This window comes from Stegodyphus dumicola, chromosome 3, assembly GCF_044657685.1.
Source record: "Stegodyphus dumicola isolate Sdum_Otavi_A_Nest chromosome 3, ASM4465768v1".
NCBI classification, from domain to species: Eukaryota; Metazoa; Arthropoda; class Arachnida; order Araneae; family Eresidae; genus Stegodyphus; species Stegodyphus dumicola.
The window spans coordinates 277,916,433-277,933,656 of NC_140770.1; the positions used below are offsets into that span (position 1 = coordinate 277,916,433).

The following is a 17,224-nucleotide window of genomic DNA, read 5'->3' on the forward strand; positions in this document are numbered from 1 at the left end:
AAAGATGCGTTAGTTTAGCAGCCCTCTGGAAGGGAAAAGCAAAAGGGGGAAAAAAAAAGTTTATAATTCCAAAAGAGAGGCTACTCAGGGGAACTACTCTAAAAAAAAGGGAAGATAAGCTTCAGCTGTGTGTGCCTCTTGTTTTTAATAAAGGGATCATGAAGTTGTGCCACGTGGAAATATCTGGTCATTTACAGGTAACAAAAACCAAGGACAGAGTTTTGACACAGTATTTCTGGCCTAATTGTTACCAAGAAATTGAAGAATTTGTGAGGAAGTGTGATACTTGTCAGCATATAGGCCACAATAGGGATAAAAAGAAAGCCCCAATGAAGATTGTGCCGTTATATCAGAAATGTATAGCAGATTACATAATGATGCAGTAGGACCTCTGATAACTAGTTCACGTGAAAATAAATACTTAACTACATCAATTTATGTTGCTTCCAAATATCCAGATGCATTCCTGTGCAGAATTTAAGTTCTAAAAGTGAGATTCAAGCCTTAATGCAAATCTTTTCTAAATCAGGTTACCCTAAGGAAATTCAGTGTGATTTGGGTAGATCGTTTACTAGTGAATTTGCATCCGAGTTTTTTTTAGTAAGTTTGGAATTAAAGTGCATCATTCTTCGGTATGTCATCCTCAAAGCAATTCTGTTGCAAGATTGCATTCCACTTGGAAAAGGATGCTGAAGGCTTTGGGCTTAGAAAACAATAAAGATTGGAAAGTAACCAGAGTGATTTCCAAAACCAAATATATATTAAAGTAAATACATTTTGTAGTGTTTTGGCATTATACTATTTTAAATTCAAAATTGTTTGCGTGTATCATTTTCAAAATGGTTAGAATCAAAGGTTTTATGTTAAGTATAAGCATTTTGTAAAATTTGAGAAAAATACTTTATGTGAGGAGACAATAGGAGCAGTTTAAATATTTTTGCTGTGTTCTTGTCTTTATGTTATAAAGAAATAAGTACAGGTTAAAGTAACTGGCTTCTCTATTATCACTTAAATGGTTACCACTTTTGTTCTGAAAGCAGTGAAAAGTATTTAGAATTTTCCCTTACATAGTCTAGGATGAATGATTTCAGATTGCAATGGTAGCTCAGTCAGATCACTGGTGAAATCCTGTGCAATGAGGTGCCTTTGTTAATGATACCGATTGCAGCCTTGAAGGTCACTTGAATGGACAAAGAGATAAAAGAAGTGAAGGAATCTTTCCCCTTCTCGTGTTTAGTACAAGTAACAAGACAATGAGATATAAAAGGCGGTTTCCTGAGAAGAGATGAAAAACTTTTCTGCTGGAGGTATGGGTATATTGTCCCACTAGAACTATCACTCCTCACATATAATATAATAGAGCATTCTTTCTGTTAACAATGTCAATTCAAGAAGGAGCTAAATAGGGTAGTCTATATTTTCGGGTACTCCTTGGATTATTGTTATTTCATTTATGGCAACCTGAATATTTTACGGTGTATGTTTTGAAAACTCTATCATGACGTGATTGGTTGTAATGTGTGATCGCGGTGATTTTGATTTCTCAGGGCTTATTTCTGCATTGGGTGTCGCTTAGGAAGCACGTGCCTTATTTTGTGCTTTACACCGTAAAACGGCTGCCTGTGATAAGATTAATCTGAAGTTTCTGTACAATTTGGAATGAATGGGGGAAAAAAATTGATTCACTGGTGCGTAAATGAAGGTTTACTCAGTAATGATTATACGCGTCTTACTTGTATGAAGGAAATACGTATGGGTGAGCATAAAAATCATTCATATGGCTCTGAATAAGTTTATCCAACAGTCTGGTACTATGGAGGATATTTTTGTGAATTTATGTGGCAACAACAGTACACAAATTCTGGTTCAGATAATTTTAGACAGTTTTTGGATGTTGTTAAGGAATTCTGTTTGCCACACACAGAAGTCACAGAAATTTCTAAATAAGGTAAGTCGATATTTCCTTTTTGTACTTCGTAGATTAGAGAACATGTATTTCCATTCTTATGTTATTTTTTAAAATGCACTTTACTGAGATTATACATATATTTAATACATTGACTGCAGAGGGGTTAATGATGACCAGCACTTGACTTGGCTACAGCGTCGTGGGTGCCATTGGTGACGCGACCAATAGTAAAATACACAATTAGAGTAAATATCAATACTGATAATTTTTTAAATAGTACCATTGTTACTACAATGGTTTGAAGAATAATAAATAGTAAAAAATTAAAATTATAAATCACAATAATGGTCTGACGTGAACATTCTTCGCTAAATAAATACTATATCTAGATGCTATATAAATCATTTTATCTACATACACTAAGTTACAAAATTTAGCTTTTACATTAGTCCTACAGCAAGAAATTTCAAAATAGAAAGTGTTCTTCGACTTCAAAACAGTTGTATGAATATAATAATTTTCAGAAACTGTATTTACTATGATTTAGGGCTTTAAAATTTTAATATTTATGACAAAGATTTCAGGAGGTGTCTTGGCATTGAAATAATGGAATACTAATCCTGAATTCTTAAAAAGTCCTCCAACGAAGGCATCCCTCCTTTTAGGCAGATAGCCCTAATATGCTTTACATTAGTCAAAATAAGCTAAAGCATACTGATGCTGTAAAAAAAAAAATATTGTATTTATCTTAAATAATTTCGACTGAAAACGTTTCATTTGTTACTACAGAAAGAATTTATTTTTGTGTAAAACTCTGAATGCTTGAATTTTTATAATACACAGAAACAGAGATAACAAGAAACTAAAAAAAATATTCATAATTTACTAGGATATATAATTAATATAATCATTGTTAAATAGATTTTTAATAAGAATATTTTGGAAAAAATAAATGATTAATGTATACTTCTGCGTCGTACTTCCTAAGAAGCTTGTTTGTTTTAATTGAAAACGACAAAACATTCTTGAATCATCTGACTAAGAAGTGGAATGTTTTCATGAAAGATTCTGAAAGGAAACTTGGCTCATAATTGTATTCACACAGAGAAATCCTAAAAAGTTCCTACGTAGCCAGGCTGTACCAGGGTTCACAGCCACATTTTAGTTAAAAAAATAAGCACCTATAAGCACTTTTTAAGCACATTTTAAGAAAAAAAATAAGCACCTGTCTAATTACATAAAACACAACTGCATAACCTTAAAAGAAGAATTAGACTTGCAATTTAAAATATCAGCAAGGCCATATTTATTAAGAGAATGAGCATTACCTCAACCATGGAAAACAATTTTTTTTTTTTTTTTTTTTTTTAAAATTTTAAATGACAGTTCAGTTTACAGAATTAGTTTACAATGAAAGAGGGGAAAAAAAAAAAAAAAAAAAACAAACTATGCAGAACTAAACTATATTACAAGATTTAATGATGAAATTTCAGTCCAAAATATAGAAAATAAATAATAATAAGCCATATTAATATTTAAATAATTTAACTTAAATCAAAATTCTGAACATTTTCTAAATTTTCATTGCATAACAGTTTTCCCTTAACATATAGTCCAAGCAAAGTAATTTAAGTAAAAAAGAGGAACATTTCTGAAATCAGGAGACGGGAAATTGCTTCATGCAGTCATCCTTTAACAGTAAAAGCTTAACTAACCCGAATACTCGGAAATTGCCGAATATTCCGTATAGTCGAGAGTATCTGGAAAAAGAGGAGGGGGGAGGAAGATTGTAGCCATTCTTTAGATTTCTGGGCTAAATAAATGATTTTGACATTTCGATATGTGCATCATATAAAAATAGACCAATGGAACTGAGAAATATTCTGTTTAGAAAGAACAATAAAACTCTTTAAAGTGTTCATAAATAAATCTCAGACTGAACATCAAAATTAATTATCTCTGCAAAATACTGCAAACGTTATTGCGCAATACGTGCGGCGTAATTCTTTCATATGTGATATTATGCAATCGGAATCAGAATCAACAGCTGTCGGTATTCGGAGAATAAAGAACTAAATAAAGGAAAAGAAAGAAACTTACTAATCTGGGGTGTTTTCGATTATAACTTTGAACAGACTGTTAAATTTCCGAAACAGAATCATTCTTCGCTTGGGTTGGGTATACCGCAAAACTTTTAGTTCTATTCAATCCAGATTCCGCTGCTTCAAAATTACAGATTTTGTGGAGAAAGGGGAGAACCTCTCAACCTCCGTACTGTATAATGTATTGGCAAAAAAGAAATTATTCTGACTATTCGATTACTTTCCTTTTATTTAAGCCATTCCGAATATTATTCCTTAGAAAGCTAATCTGTGTAAAAATAAACCCATTTTTGGAAATTTATCTACACTTCAGCAGCTACTGCAACTATATTATTATAAATATTCATACATATGCTCATAATATAAGCATAACGATCATAATAAACACGAATATGAACTGACCACTTGGAATGAGAATGCAAATTATTAAGATCTTGATAGAAATTCAAACGTGTGTAGTATTTGGGTGCGAGGAAAAAGAATACCGAATGTACCGGAATTTTCTGCAGTTTTCGCATTTCTTTGACCAATAGAACGATGTGCACCCTGTACTCTTCGTGCACACTAAAGGTTATGTTAATGCAGAGAAAGGGGGGAAAAGCTATTTCAGGGAGTATGATTCACCATCTGACATTCCATATTAGGAAGAAAAGTTGTTTATTTAGTTTCGGCTTTGGTATGGGGGGAAAAATGCGCGTTCATTAAAAAAAGCACTAAAAGCATAAAATAAGCACTAAAAACAAAAAAATAAGGGCTTTAAAGAAAAAGTAAGGGCTAATCTTTGGAATATGGTGAGGTAATTTGGCGACATTTTGGTAAGGCGATAAAGGTTACTAGCTAGGACTTTAGCAGTGTACATGGATAAAGTCAAGAGTGTGCGCAATGCCATTTTTGTGCAATTCTGGGATGTTTTTTAAGTGAAAATAGGTCGACGTGTACATGGATACCGAGTATGTGCAATTCTTAAAAACGCTGCAAGCAGTTTGCGATTCTGCACTTTCTCCCGATTTCGCACCTAATCTTCGTTATGATTAAGCACTTTTGTTCCATAAAAGTTCTAGCATAAGCGAAATTCGGATAGCAGATTGTTGGAAAAAAATGTTGAGTAAAAAAAAAAAGCCTGTACTTTGTGAAAACAAAATGGCGTCCAAACAAAACTAGCAGGTTGCTGTAGTAGGGTTGGTAGCCAAATTTTTGCCAAAAAATCGCCAAGTTATCATAATCCAAAGATTAACCAAAGTAAGCACCTATAAGGGCCTTTATATTTTATTTTCAAATATAAGGACTTATAAGCACTTGTAAGGATCGCTACGAACCCTGTGTACGCCATGATTCGAATCCATATCGAAGGATCAGATTTTGTGGTCTTATCCAGTCGGCTATCAGAGGGTTTCGTAGAAAACTACAAGAATCAAGCCATTAAAGAATTTGCTATATGAATATGTGACATGCAAATTATATAGCCGATGCATTGCATTGCATCGGCTGTATAATTTGCATGTCACATAAGTTTAAAAATTCCAACATACCACGTGAAGTCACTTTTCCTAAATAGATATGGGCTAGCCAATGGTCGAACAGTAATATCGTTGAACACCAGTAGTTCGACCCATGTTCTGGCAAACAGGTTGACTGCATGGATGCTTCGGTGGTTTTCCTTCTGTGTAACGTCAATACCAACCAATTTCCCTTGGGAAGTTCTCCACGAAGACTTTCATTAGTAAGATAACATTTTCTTGCTTTGCCGCAATCAAATAAACTAAACCTAAAACTGTCATACGTTTTGCCGCCTTTTTAAGGGAAGTTTAACATTCAACATCCCTAACAGTAATAAGATAATTTTACTTGTTCGCATATGCCATATTGACATATTTTACACGTTCAAATATTCAAGAAGATAATTATAATTCTATTTTGGTTGATCCTAGAATAGATAGAAACGGATAATAGAATAGATGGAAATAGGCAATAGAAATAGATCTATACGGTAAATCTTATGAAGTTTTTATATTGTGTTTTAACTGACTGCTTATAAATACATTTAGATAACATAACTTTAAGAATATCAAACTTATGTACAGAAATATTGCTTGAATTTTAGAATGAATATTACAAAAAATATTTTTCAGAAAGACAGTTTAAGGTGGAAATTATTGTGTGATATTTATTTTAAGACAATACTTTTCTCCTTAAAGTTATAAGGTATTTTCTCCCTCCTTTCTGCATACCTTCGTGGTATAAGGTAGCACATTCGGCGTACATTCGAGAGGTTCGAGTCTTGGCTAGGGCTTTGCTCATTTTTAATGTGTCTCCTCCACAAATAAACTAATGTCCGAACTAAAAAAAAAAAAAAAAGGGGGATGGATGATGATTCTTCACCACCATGATTTGGCAATTTGGTCTCCTAATCTCCAGTCGGCCTTTAAAAGGCAAAGTATATAAGGTATTTTCTAAGTTCTCACTGCATCCTTTGTGGTGTAATGGTAGCAACGTCAGCGCGGATTCGAGAGGTCCATGTTTGAATCCCGGTGAGGGCATTGCTCATTTTTTACGTCCTTAGCATCAAAAAAAACCTAATCGCTCTACAAATTGTCTTTCTGAAAACAATATCTGGTTTCATATATAATATTTTACAAAAGGAATTTAAAGAAAATTTAATCAGTTACTCTTTAAATTTTGTTTTAAAAAAGTGTACTTAATGTGTTTCTCTTCAAGGTATGCTATTTAGATTACAGTCAAAAGTCGTTAATCGGGACTTCGGCGATTCCGGATTATCGATTTTTCTGGATTATAGATCATCAGTTTAAATCTGGTAAGATGACATGCAGAAATTACAAAATTAAAAATATGAAACCATAATTTATGAAATAAAGAACAATTATGATCTAAAGGGTATCAAAATTTACAAAAAAAAAAAGCTTAATATTTATTTGTTTACTTTATTAAACATTTCTTTCAATGTAAGTTGTTTAAGTTGCTTCCTTTCATGTGATAATACTTTTTCTTTAATTCTATTAAACAGACATAATTTCTTGTTTAGTTACAAAGATCCGCTGTTTAAGTCCTATAATTGCTTTAAATCATATCATGTTTAAGTCCTATAATTGCTTTAAATCATATCAAAGACGGAGTACATCGACATGAAATACTACATTTAGTAAGGAATTATAAACCAAATAAAATAAAAACATCTGCGGTGAAGATAAGGATAGTGCTGACAGATCAACTTCCAATTCATTCCTCGTCACGGCGTCCCCCCCCCCCCCCCCCCCCCGCCGCAGAGCAGCGTGAAATTGATAAACAGATTTCGGATTTCGAAACATACTTTCGCTTTGTAAATCCTTTACATATTAGTAAATATATATCGGAAATTCTATTTGACATAATCGAAAGTTCAAGCTTACTTTTATAAACTTGCTCTAACAATCTGCAAAAAATAATAAGACGGATCCAATTCGAATATTAAGGAACAACGCAATCTGCAACATTAACTGAATTAGATAATTTTAGCTTACCTTTTACTGTCCGTTATACATTAAACACGCATGCGCACACATATATTTGCAGCCGTAAAGGTCTTAAGTGCACGCGTAAACGCCTCTGCTCGTGCGTCAAAGCGACGCATGTGCAGAAAGTTTGTAGCTTTGAGGTCCAAATTATAGATCATTCCGGATTATAGGTGTCCGAATTAACAACTTTTGACTGTACTTCTTATCTTTCTTGTAAAATATTTACAAACAAATAAAACTCAAATATTTGAGATTGTTTGATATTCAAACCATATATTTATTTATTTTGAAACATCTTAAAAAACCTGATACGGACATCACGTGACTTCCTTGTACACCAAATAAATTAAACACATTTTTTGCTAAACTTCATTTAAACTGATTTCGTTTGAAAATGAGATTTTTTTTTCCAATGGCAGATTGTGAACAATTAAAAATGCAACCCAGGCCATTAATCTATACAAGACCAGATGTGGTGGTCTCTTTATTATCACATTAAAGATGGGAGTCGTAGTAATACGATTTATCTCGAAAGTAGCTTAAAGGTGGAAGTTGTATTAGTAGGTTTGCAACCACATTGCGTAATCCATGCACCACTTTACATTAGTATTTAGTACATTTTGTGGTTTGAAGCTGTTCGGTTGTTCAAATTCTACTTACAGTAAATTTTGAAATCCTGCAATATGGTTTCACGTGAAAATAAAGATATGGTACTTACCTATTATCGCAACCAGGTTGGCACGATTTGTAAGTTTGAGTAAAAAAGTATGAATAGAAAGAAAATGTATATTTATTAATTACAGATAATTTTTATGTTATTTTGTTTTAAAATAGTTTTTTATATTATTTTGTTTTAAAATATAAAATAGCAATTAAACCCTTCCGGTTTCGAATTTGAATAAGTTGCAGAATTATTTTTTCGGTGGAAATCTTTTGGCTATTGCTTTTAGCACTGATTGAAAACTGTCTTTGCCATTAACAGCTTGAGCTTGGCGCCATATAAATTCGATAAGGTACGAGTTAAGATGATGACGGGCTGTTCCTCTCTGTTTTTTGTTGCGCCATTTGGCTGAGCCCCACATGCGCTCTACATGTTGTGTGTGAACGCCCGTGTTGGGATCCACAAAGTTATATTTGTGATCAACAGTTCCATGCAGAAATCCATCATTTTCGAACTCACTTGTATTGTATCCTTTCCAGCAATCCGAATAAATGATGCTTCCTTCCTTGATATTTTCGCAAATTTTTTCCATGAGGGTAACGGCGCTTCTGTTAGGTACAGTAACCAAAATAGTCTCTTTCTTTTCTCGGCAAATTCCGCCGAAAACCCATTGCTGTGGTAGTACACGCCCAGTGTTATTTTTTCGTTTTACAAATAAACTTTCGTCTAAACATGTAGGGCTGCCGTAAGTAGGGTCGCCAAATTTGGCGATTTATGCGAATTTTGGCCTGGTTGCGTTAATACGTAAGTACCAAAGATATATATGCAGATGATTTGTCTGACGTTGATTGCGATGAAAGAGAGTTGGATATTTTAAGTGATAATGATAGTGATAGTTCTATACGACCTATGAGAAGGATCCGAGTTTTTCCACTACCGATTAGCGATGATGAAAGTGAAAATGATGATGAAGAAGAAATTATACATCAATGGACTGAAGTTCACATTCCACCTACAATAGAACCATTTTTGGATCAAGCGGGGTTAAATATTTTACCACAGAATGGTGTTGAAGGATCTCTGGATGTGTTCTTCGATGATAATTTCTACGAAATGATGGTAAAAGAAACTAACCGATATCTCCATCAAAACGTCAAAAAATATGTTAAAAAGAAGAAAATGATAAAATGAACGGATCTCACTATTGGTGAATTCAAGAAATTTTTAGGATTATTATTTCTAACGGAAGATCGATGAATATTGGACAACAGATCCATTACTAGAAACACCAATATTTCCAAAGACAATGAGTCGTGATAGATTTAAAGAGATATGGAGATGGTGGCACTTTGCGAACAACGATGAAATGGATGAATCAAGCGACCATCTATTTAAAATTCGACCAGTTTATGACAGTTTGGTTGAAAAATTCAATACTGTATACAGTCAAAAGTCGTTAATCCGGACCTCAAAGCTACAGACATTCTGCGCATGCATAAAAGCATAACGCGTTTACGCATGTGCAAAATACCTTTACGCATGCGCGTTTAATGTATAACGGACGAGTCCGGATTAAAGACTTTTGACTGTATACACCAAGGAGAGATTTCACTGGATGAAAGCATCATACCATGGTGTGGAAGATCGGGATTTAAAGTTTACAATGCCTCAAAAATTATTACATATGGAATCTTGATGAGAGTTGCGGCTGAATCGAAAAAGAGCTATATTTGTAATATGAAAATGTATTGTGGAGAAGGAAGGCTACTGGTGGAAACAATATTAGATATTCTTACTCCTTATAAAGACAAATATTATCATGTATTTATGGATAATTATAAGTGTAGATATAAACAAAACTCTTTTAAAACATAAAATATTAAGTTGTGGAACAATACGTGTACACCAAGGACTTCCACATGAATTAAAAAATAATAAGTTGCAACGTGGACAGTCAATTTTCCGGAGAAAAGGAGACGTGTTATTACAAATTTGGTAGTCAAAGAGAGAAGTGGGGATGATTTCGAATATTTATTCGAGTGAACTATTAGAAAGCTCCAATACAGATTGGCACACAAATACAAAAATAATGAAACCAAAATGCGTAATAGAATACAACTATATGAAAGGTGTTGATAGGGCAGACCAGTACCTTTCGTATTACTCAATATTGCGAAAAACAAGGAAGTGGGCCAAGTGGGCTGTAATGTATTTGTTAAATTGTCCATTTTTCAATTTTTATTTAGTATATAATGCATAATAATAGTAGCTTGACATATAAAAAAATATTTGTTAGAATTATCACACTGTCTTATAACTGATAAAAAAAACCAAAGATCTGGAATTGATGGACATTGAAGAGCCACAACCTGATACATCGAACTCGGCAGCACGGACTTCACGATATAAAATTGATCCACCTGGACGTCTTTCACTAGACATAAAAAAGCACAAATTAATCCGAATAGAAAATAAAGTCAAAAAGCTATATGCCCAACAAAACTGTGTAGTTTGTGCGGCACATAAAAAAAAAAAAAAAAAAAAAAAGTTTACTTGCTTCAAATGCGAGTTTTGCAATGCACCTTTTTACCATAGTGAGTGTTATCAACATTATCACACTCATAAAAAATACTAGATTCTTCTCATAAATATGTACTTTAAAACATTTTTTGTAATAAGTTTTTAGTTCTTTTTTAATACTTCTTGTACTTTTAAGAGTTTAAATAAAATAATAAGTAGTGTTTTTGAATTTAATTATATTTTAATTAAATGATAGTTATTTTGTGAATTTTATGTTTGTAGGAATTTGGTATATGTTTTAGTTGAAGTAAACGTGCATGGAAACAATTTAAATATTTGACACTAAGTATTTGTAATGCTTGCGGTATGAATTCATTGGTGATATTTATAATATAATAGATGATTTAGAGGTAAAAGTTTTTGGATATTTTATTTATTTTATGTGTGAAAATGTTCATATTTGGAAAGGGTATATACTTTTTCGTGATCAGGTAATTTCATATATGTTCTTTTTACCGGGTTTAAAGATTCAGAAAATTGTCATGTATTTTCATGAAATTTTTCTAATTTATGAGAAAAAAGCAGTGTACATGGATATAGTGAAGAGTATGCGCAATGCCATTTTTGTGCAAATCTGGGATGTTTTTTTAAGTAAAAATAAGTCGACGTGTACATGGTTTATGTGTATGTGTTATTTTGAAAAAGGCATAAGGAGTATGGTATTGTGCACTTTTTCCCAATTTCGCAGTGAATATTTGTCATGATTAAGCAGTTTTGTTAGATAAAATTTCTAGCATAAGTGTAATTCGGCTAGTAGATTGTTGGAAGAAGTGTTCAGTAGATAAAAAGAAAAGAAACATGTCTTTACTTCGTGAAGACAAAATGGCGGCGGGAAAAAAAAAATAGAGGGTTGCTGTAGGAGAGTTGGTCGCCAAATTTTCGCCAAAAAATCACCAAGTTACCATAATCTAAAGATCAATCGAAATTTCCTTTGAAATAAGAAAACCAAAATTTTTTGCAATTACAACACCTTATTTATTTCTCACAAGTCAAAACAGTGTCATAAATAACTAACTACTAATAAATTTATGATGCATTCTAAGGAATTATTTAAATCTAATACTTTACACTGGAATAAACTTAATATTTGAAAATTAAATATAAACATAATATTAAAATAAGTTGCGAATAAATTGTATTCGAAAAATTGGAACACGAGAGAAAAAAATTCTCACATATTCCCTTTGTTCAGAAAAGAAAATAACGATAAAAAATACAAGATTAATTTTTCACCATTATTGAAGCAATTCTTTAAAGAAACTGGAAATTTAAAGCATTTTACGTAGTTTCGCTTACTGATGTATATTGACTAAATTTCTGTATTCGCCACATATCTTGATTAAGGTACGAGTAATATACAGCATATGTGTTAGTATGCAAATTATAATGTAGCCAAATAGGAGATAAAATACTATTTTAGCAGCCAGTCCTGTGATGAAGTACCACAAGGAGAAAAACTAATTTCACTCGCTAAATTCAACGGAGGGGAAAATTAGCTTAATTATATCCACATGGAAGGGGGACCCACTCTTGAAGTAGTTCGAGTAAAAATAATTGCCGTTTTTGCGACAGACCTGGTAAGTACACACGATTATTTTTTTATGCAGTTTCCTGAAAAAGCAGTTAGCCAACAGTACTTTTTTATTTTTTTTTTTGTAATAAGATTTAGTAATAACAAATTTTTCTTGAAAATAGATGATGTAAAAGAAATATTTATTAAAGACGTAATATAATTATTTAAGCTAACACAAGCAAATCATTCTTTCTGATGCAATTTAAAGAACTTAAGGTTGTGTTTATTTAAGCCAATATGCCAATTTGGTGGAAGTTTCATAAAATGAAGAAATGCAGGAAAAGGAATTTCATTCAACGTATAAGAAAGATACTACTAATGATAGTTTGTTCAACCTTTTCTCTTGCATCATTGTTATGTTTTACAATGCTATTGCATCAGAAATGCAGTTAAACATATTTTTGTGATATAAAGTAGGGTGATATTTTTGAATACACATGCTTTTTATACCTGTTTTTAATATAATTCTATGCAATTTCTTTTACGCACGTTATAAACGACATTAATTTGATTTATCCAAAAATTGAAATACCTGACCAAATGATTAAATCTAACACTTTCTTGAGTGAATTATACTTCAGACAAAGTCAAGGGAGTGTGCAATGATAAGCTTGTGCAATTCTCGGATGTTTTTTTAAGTGAAAATAGGTTGATGTGTACATGAATGTCGAGTTTGTGCAATTCTTTGACTTATTTTCAAGTTGGCGATTTTAAAAAATGCGTGAAGCAGTGGGTGATTCTGCACTTTCCCCAAATACCTCATTCTGTGCTAAAATTGGTTAGCATACACTACAAAATGTTATTAGAAAGGTAAATCTCAGTTCCCCATTTTATACTCGACCGGCTTAAGGAAGAGAACTATAGGTGTTGAATAAATACACATTAAAGAAGTAAGGAAATAAAATCCTATAAGCAAACGATATTAACAAAATTACACAGCTTACCCTTGCACTTTTTATGAATATCTTCTAGAGCTCCAGGATTCGGGTCTGATGAAATCTCTGAAGTTTCTTTTGCTGGTTCATACTTTCCAGTCGAAGGTTGCTCGGGTAAATTTGGTGGAGGAACTGATCCCGGGACTGTTGTTTCAACTAAACTAGATGCAAATACATTCCCCATAATGTATTTACCTCAGCTTTAATAAATATGCTCTAAAGAAAAATGGAACCTGATCAGAAAATTAGAAGACCTAACTTATAGTTGCTACAAATGCCCTTTACCGTCTATAAATGTAAAGCACCATGCTCGATTTTCAATAGTTGAAGTTGTAGTGAGTTGCCATAAACAATAGTATAAAATAAAATATTTCTAATTTATAAATGCATATTGAATAAATTAAAAGAGTATATCAAAGTATGTGTTAAGTCTAAATAAAATAAGTATTTCTTGATAACCTGGTGTATTTCAATTTTATTAATATATGAATAGTAGAAAGAATTAGATTTAAGTATGAAACACTTTTCCTTATAAAATTATTTAATTTAGATGTTTAATAATGTTTTCTTTATTAAAACTAATTTCTATATTCATGAGACACAGACCCACGGAATGTAATATTTCATGTGAGAATTTTATCATTCTGTTACTGAATTTAAAGATGGCTGCATATTTACGTTGTGAATGTCACTATTGGATACATTCAAATAAATGTTGTCGGTTTCTCGTCATTGCTATTTTATTGAAAGAAATAATTTTTGTTGTGCTCAAGCATGTTTTGGATATAATATTGTGAATTAATCGCGTAGCTTTGCAATATCTAGCAGAGTACAGTATCATTGTGAGTGCAATTTGACTTGTTTACTTTGTTAGGCTTAGTGTGCGGTCTCGTAAACTGATGTGCAAGTTATGTCTTTTTAAAGTGTAAATTTCTTTATTCATATCTGATATTTATTCTGATCAGAGTTTGAGCCATTGCTAGTGCATCTCTATACAATAACATATAAATTTAGCTAATTATCAAAATCTAACAACATAAATATAAATTTATTCACACTTTATACCAGATTGTTCTTTTATAATTAAGACCATTTTGAAATTTGCTTTCGTGTGCAGAATCGCCCACGGTAAAATCCTAGTATACGGTGCAGCCTTGGCGCGACTTTGAAAAGTATCGACAACACCAAAAATGATCCAAAGAACGTCTATATATATATATATATATACTATACACACATAGTATATATACTATACACACATAGTATATATACTATATACATAGTATATACTATATATTTTCTTTGAATGACCTGTTAACTACTCATCGTATATGTTCCGTTTTTACTGCTCATCATAAAGCCGCCAAATCCCGTGTGCACCGGATACTAGGATTAAAGCTCGCCCACTAATTTGTTTGGCGTTTATTAGGCGCTTTTTACGAGAGTAAGAAGAATTGGATTTTTGTCAATTTTCTTTGACTTTTTAAGTGAAGATAGGTCGATGTGTACATGGATAAAGTCAAGGGAGCGCGCAATGCCATTTTTGTGCAATTCTGGGATTTTTTTTAAGTGAAACTAGGTCAATGTGTACATGGATACCGAGTATGTGCAATTCTTAAAAACGCACCAAGCAGTGGGCGATTCTGCACTTCCCCCTTGCTTTTATTCTTGTGTCTCACCAAATACTTATTATTTATTATTTTAAGATTATCATTTTGTTTACTTTTTTTGCCTGCTCAAACTTGTGGCGAAGCTTAACTTTAAAAATTTGGCGACAAACTTAAACGCATCATTTTGGTGTTGGCGACAATTTTAAAAATCGCACCAAGGCCACATGGTATACTAGAATTTTACCCTGAAGTACTACTGGAAAAAAATCGAATTATATAAAAACTAGGTACTCTTCTGTTTTGAGGGCTGTAAAAAAATTGCAGCGAAAATGTATGCGCAAAAGCGCCAAATCTAGCAAACGTGCCTATTTAACAGCGCCCCAGATCTAGCGTATGCGCTGGTTTCAGATTGCGTAAGTTTATATACTAGTTCTATATTTCTTAAGACGCCATTGAAATACTAGTTTAATTTTTAAATCTCTTTTTGATATCCTATGGATTTAACAATTTGGGAATTGCCCATGATGAAAAGTCGGCAATAGAATTTTGAGTAAAGTGCAGAATCACTCACTGCTTGGCGCGTTTTTAAGAATTGCACATACTCGGTATCCATGTGCACATCTACCTATTTTCACTTAAAAAAATATGGTTCATCTTCGGATTATGGTAACTTGGCAATTTTTTGGCGAAAATTTGGCGACCAACTCTGCTACAGCACCCCTCTATTTTTTTTTTCGCCGCCATAGTAAAGACATGTTTCTTTTCTTTTTATTTACTCAACACTTTTTCCAACAATCTGCTAACCGAATTACACTTATGCTAGAAATTTTATGGAACAAAACTGCTTAATCATGACAAATATTAACTGCAAAATTGGGAAAAAGTGCAGAATCGCAAATCCTTGCTGCATTTTTCAAAATCGCACATACACAGTAACCATGTACACGTCAACTTATTTTTATTTAAAAAAACATCCCAGAATTGCACAAAAATGGCATTGTGCACACTCTTTACTATATCCATCAACACTGCTTTTTTCTCATAAATTAGAAAATTTTGTGAATTGTTAAATTCGGTAAAAAGGACGTATATGAAATTACCTGATCGCGAAAAAGTATATACCCTTTCCAAGGATGGACATTTGCACGTATAAAATAAATAAAATATCCAAAAACTTTTACGTCTAAATTATCTATTATTAATGTCACCAACGAATTTATAACAAAACATTAAAAATGATTACAAATACTTAGTGTCAAATACTTAAATTCTTTCCATGTACATTTACTTCTACTCAAACGTATTCCAAAATACTACAAACATATAACTCTCAAAATCATGATCAGTAAATTAAAATATAATTAAATTAAAAAACACTACTTAAAATATAAATAAGCACATACATTAAATTAATAAAAATTAGCTTATAATACTAATTACTTTAAACTAAATCATTGCTAATAACAATTTTCCAATAATACCATATTAATTTATTTACTCCTTTCATTTAGAACAATGCATAAAAATAATATCCTCAAATAATTAAAAATACTAACTTACCTAATCTTCTACAGAATCTTGAGTGCATGGCGGATCACAAAATGTCCATTTTCACCAGGTTTCTTGCACCGCCATTCAAACTTATCTGTAATATCCTTCCTTTCACACAATCTCATTTCATTCCCACATATTGGACATTCATACTTATCCACAATTAAGCAATTCTTTTCAATTACACATAAACGCAATAAAAATTTCGGATTTACTTTATATAGGGCCATGGGATCCAAATATTAAACAACACTGTTTCACAGAACATAGAATGAAACTACTGCAATAAAGTACAGCAGATATTTTTACAAATTTACCCCCTTTTCTGATTAAAAAACAGTGATTCGTCCATTAATGTCACATGACATATCTCATGATCTCTCATTTCCCTCACACAAAATAATGCGTAATCGGAACTGAGTACTTCTCACATTATTCCCAAAGTCCTAGGTAGTAACCTTTATCGCCTCCAAAATGTCGCCAAACTACCTGTTACCATATTCCAAAGATTAGCCAAAAATATCCCAGAATTGCACAAAAATGGCACTGCGCACTCCCTTGAGTTTGTCTAGACATAGACCTATTTTCATTTAAAAAGTAAAATAAAATTGACAAAAATCCAATTGCTTTTACCCTTGTAAAAAGCGGCAAACAAATAAGTGAGCGATTCTGCACTTCTGAATTCTGATTCTGAATATTTTCAAAGAAAAGGCATCATTCGTTATAGAAAATTACGTTTGAACAACCAACGAGATGAAATCGTGCTTTAGCGATAAGTCGGTAGCGAAATAGCG

At 32.3% G+C, this 17,224-nt stretch overlaps 2 protein-coding genes across 5 annotated transcripts in view; one reads left to right on the top strand and one right to left on the bottom strand.

Moving 5' to 3' along the window:
• Positions 1-13,600, bottom strand: part of Tom40 (Translocase of outer membrane 40) — a 47,668-nt gene extending 34,068 nt beyond the window's left edge. The window contains exon 1 of the mRNA XM_085814209.1: positions 13,279-13,600. Coding sequence (XP_085670335.1) covers positions 13,279-13,453 — 175 coding nt within the window. The 5' untranslated portion in view covers positions 13,454-13,600. The remainder of the gene's footprint in view (positions 1-13,278) is intronic.
• Positions 13,601-13,933: 333 nt separating this feature from the next.
• LOC118191108 (ubiquitin carboxyl-terminal hydrolase 25-like) overlaps positions 13,934-17,224 on the top strand; it is a 159,402-nt gene continuing 156,111 nt past the window's right edge. For all 4 annotated transcript variants that reach the window (XM_085814212.1, XM_085814214.1, XM_085814215.1 and 1 more), the window contains exon 1: positions 13,934-14,111. The gene's annotated coding sequence lies outside the window, so the exon portion shown is untranslated. The remainder of the gene's footprint in view (positions 14,112-17,224) is intronic.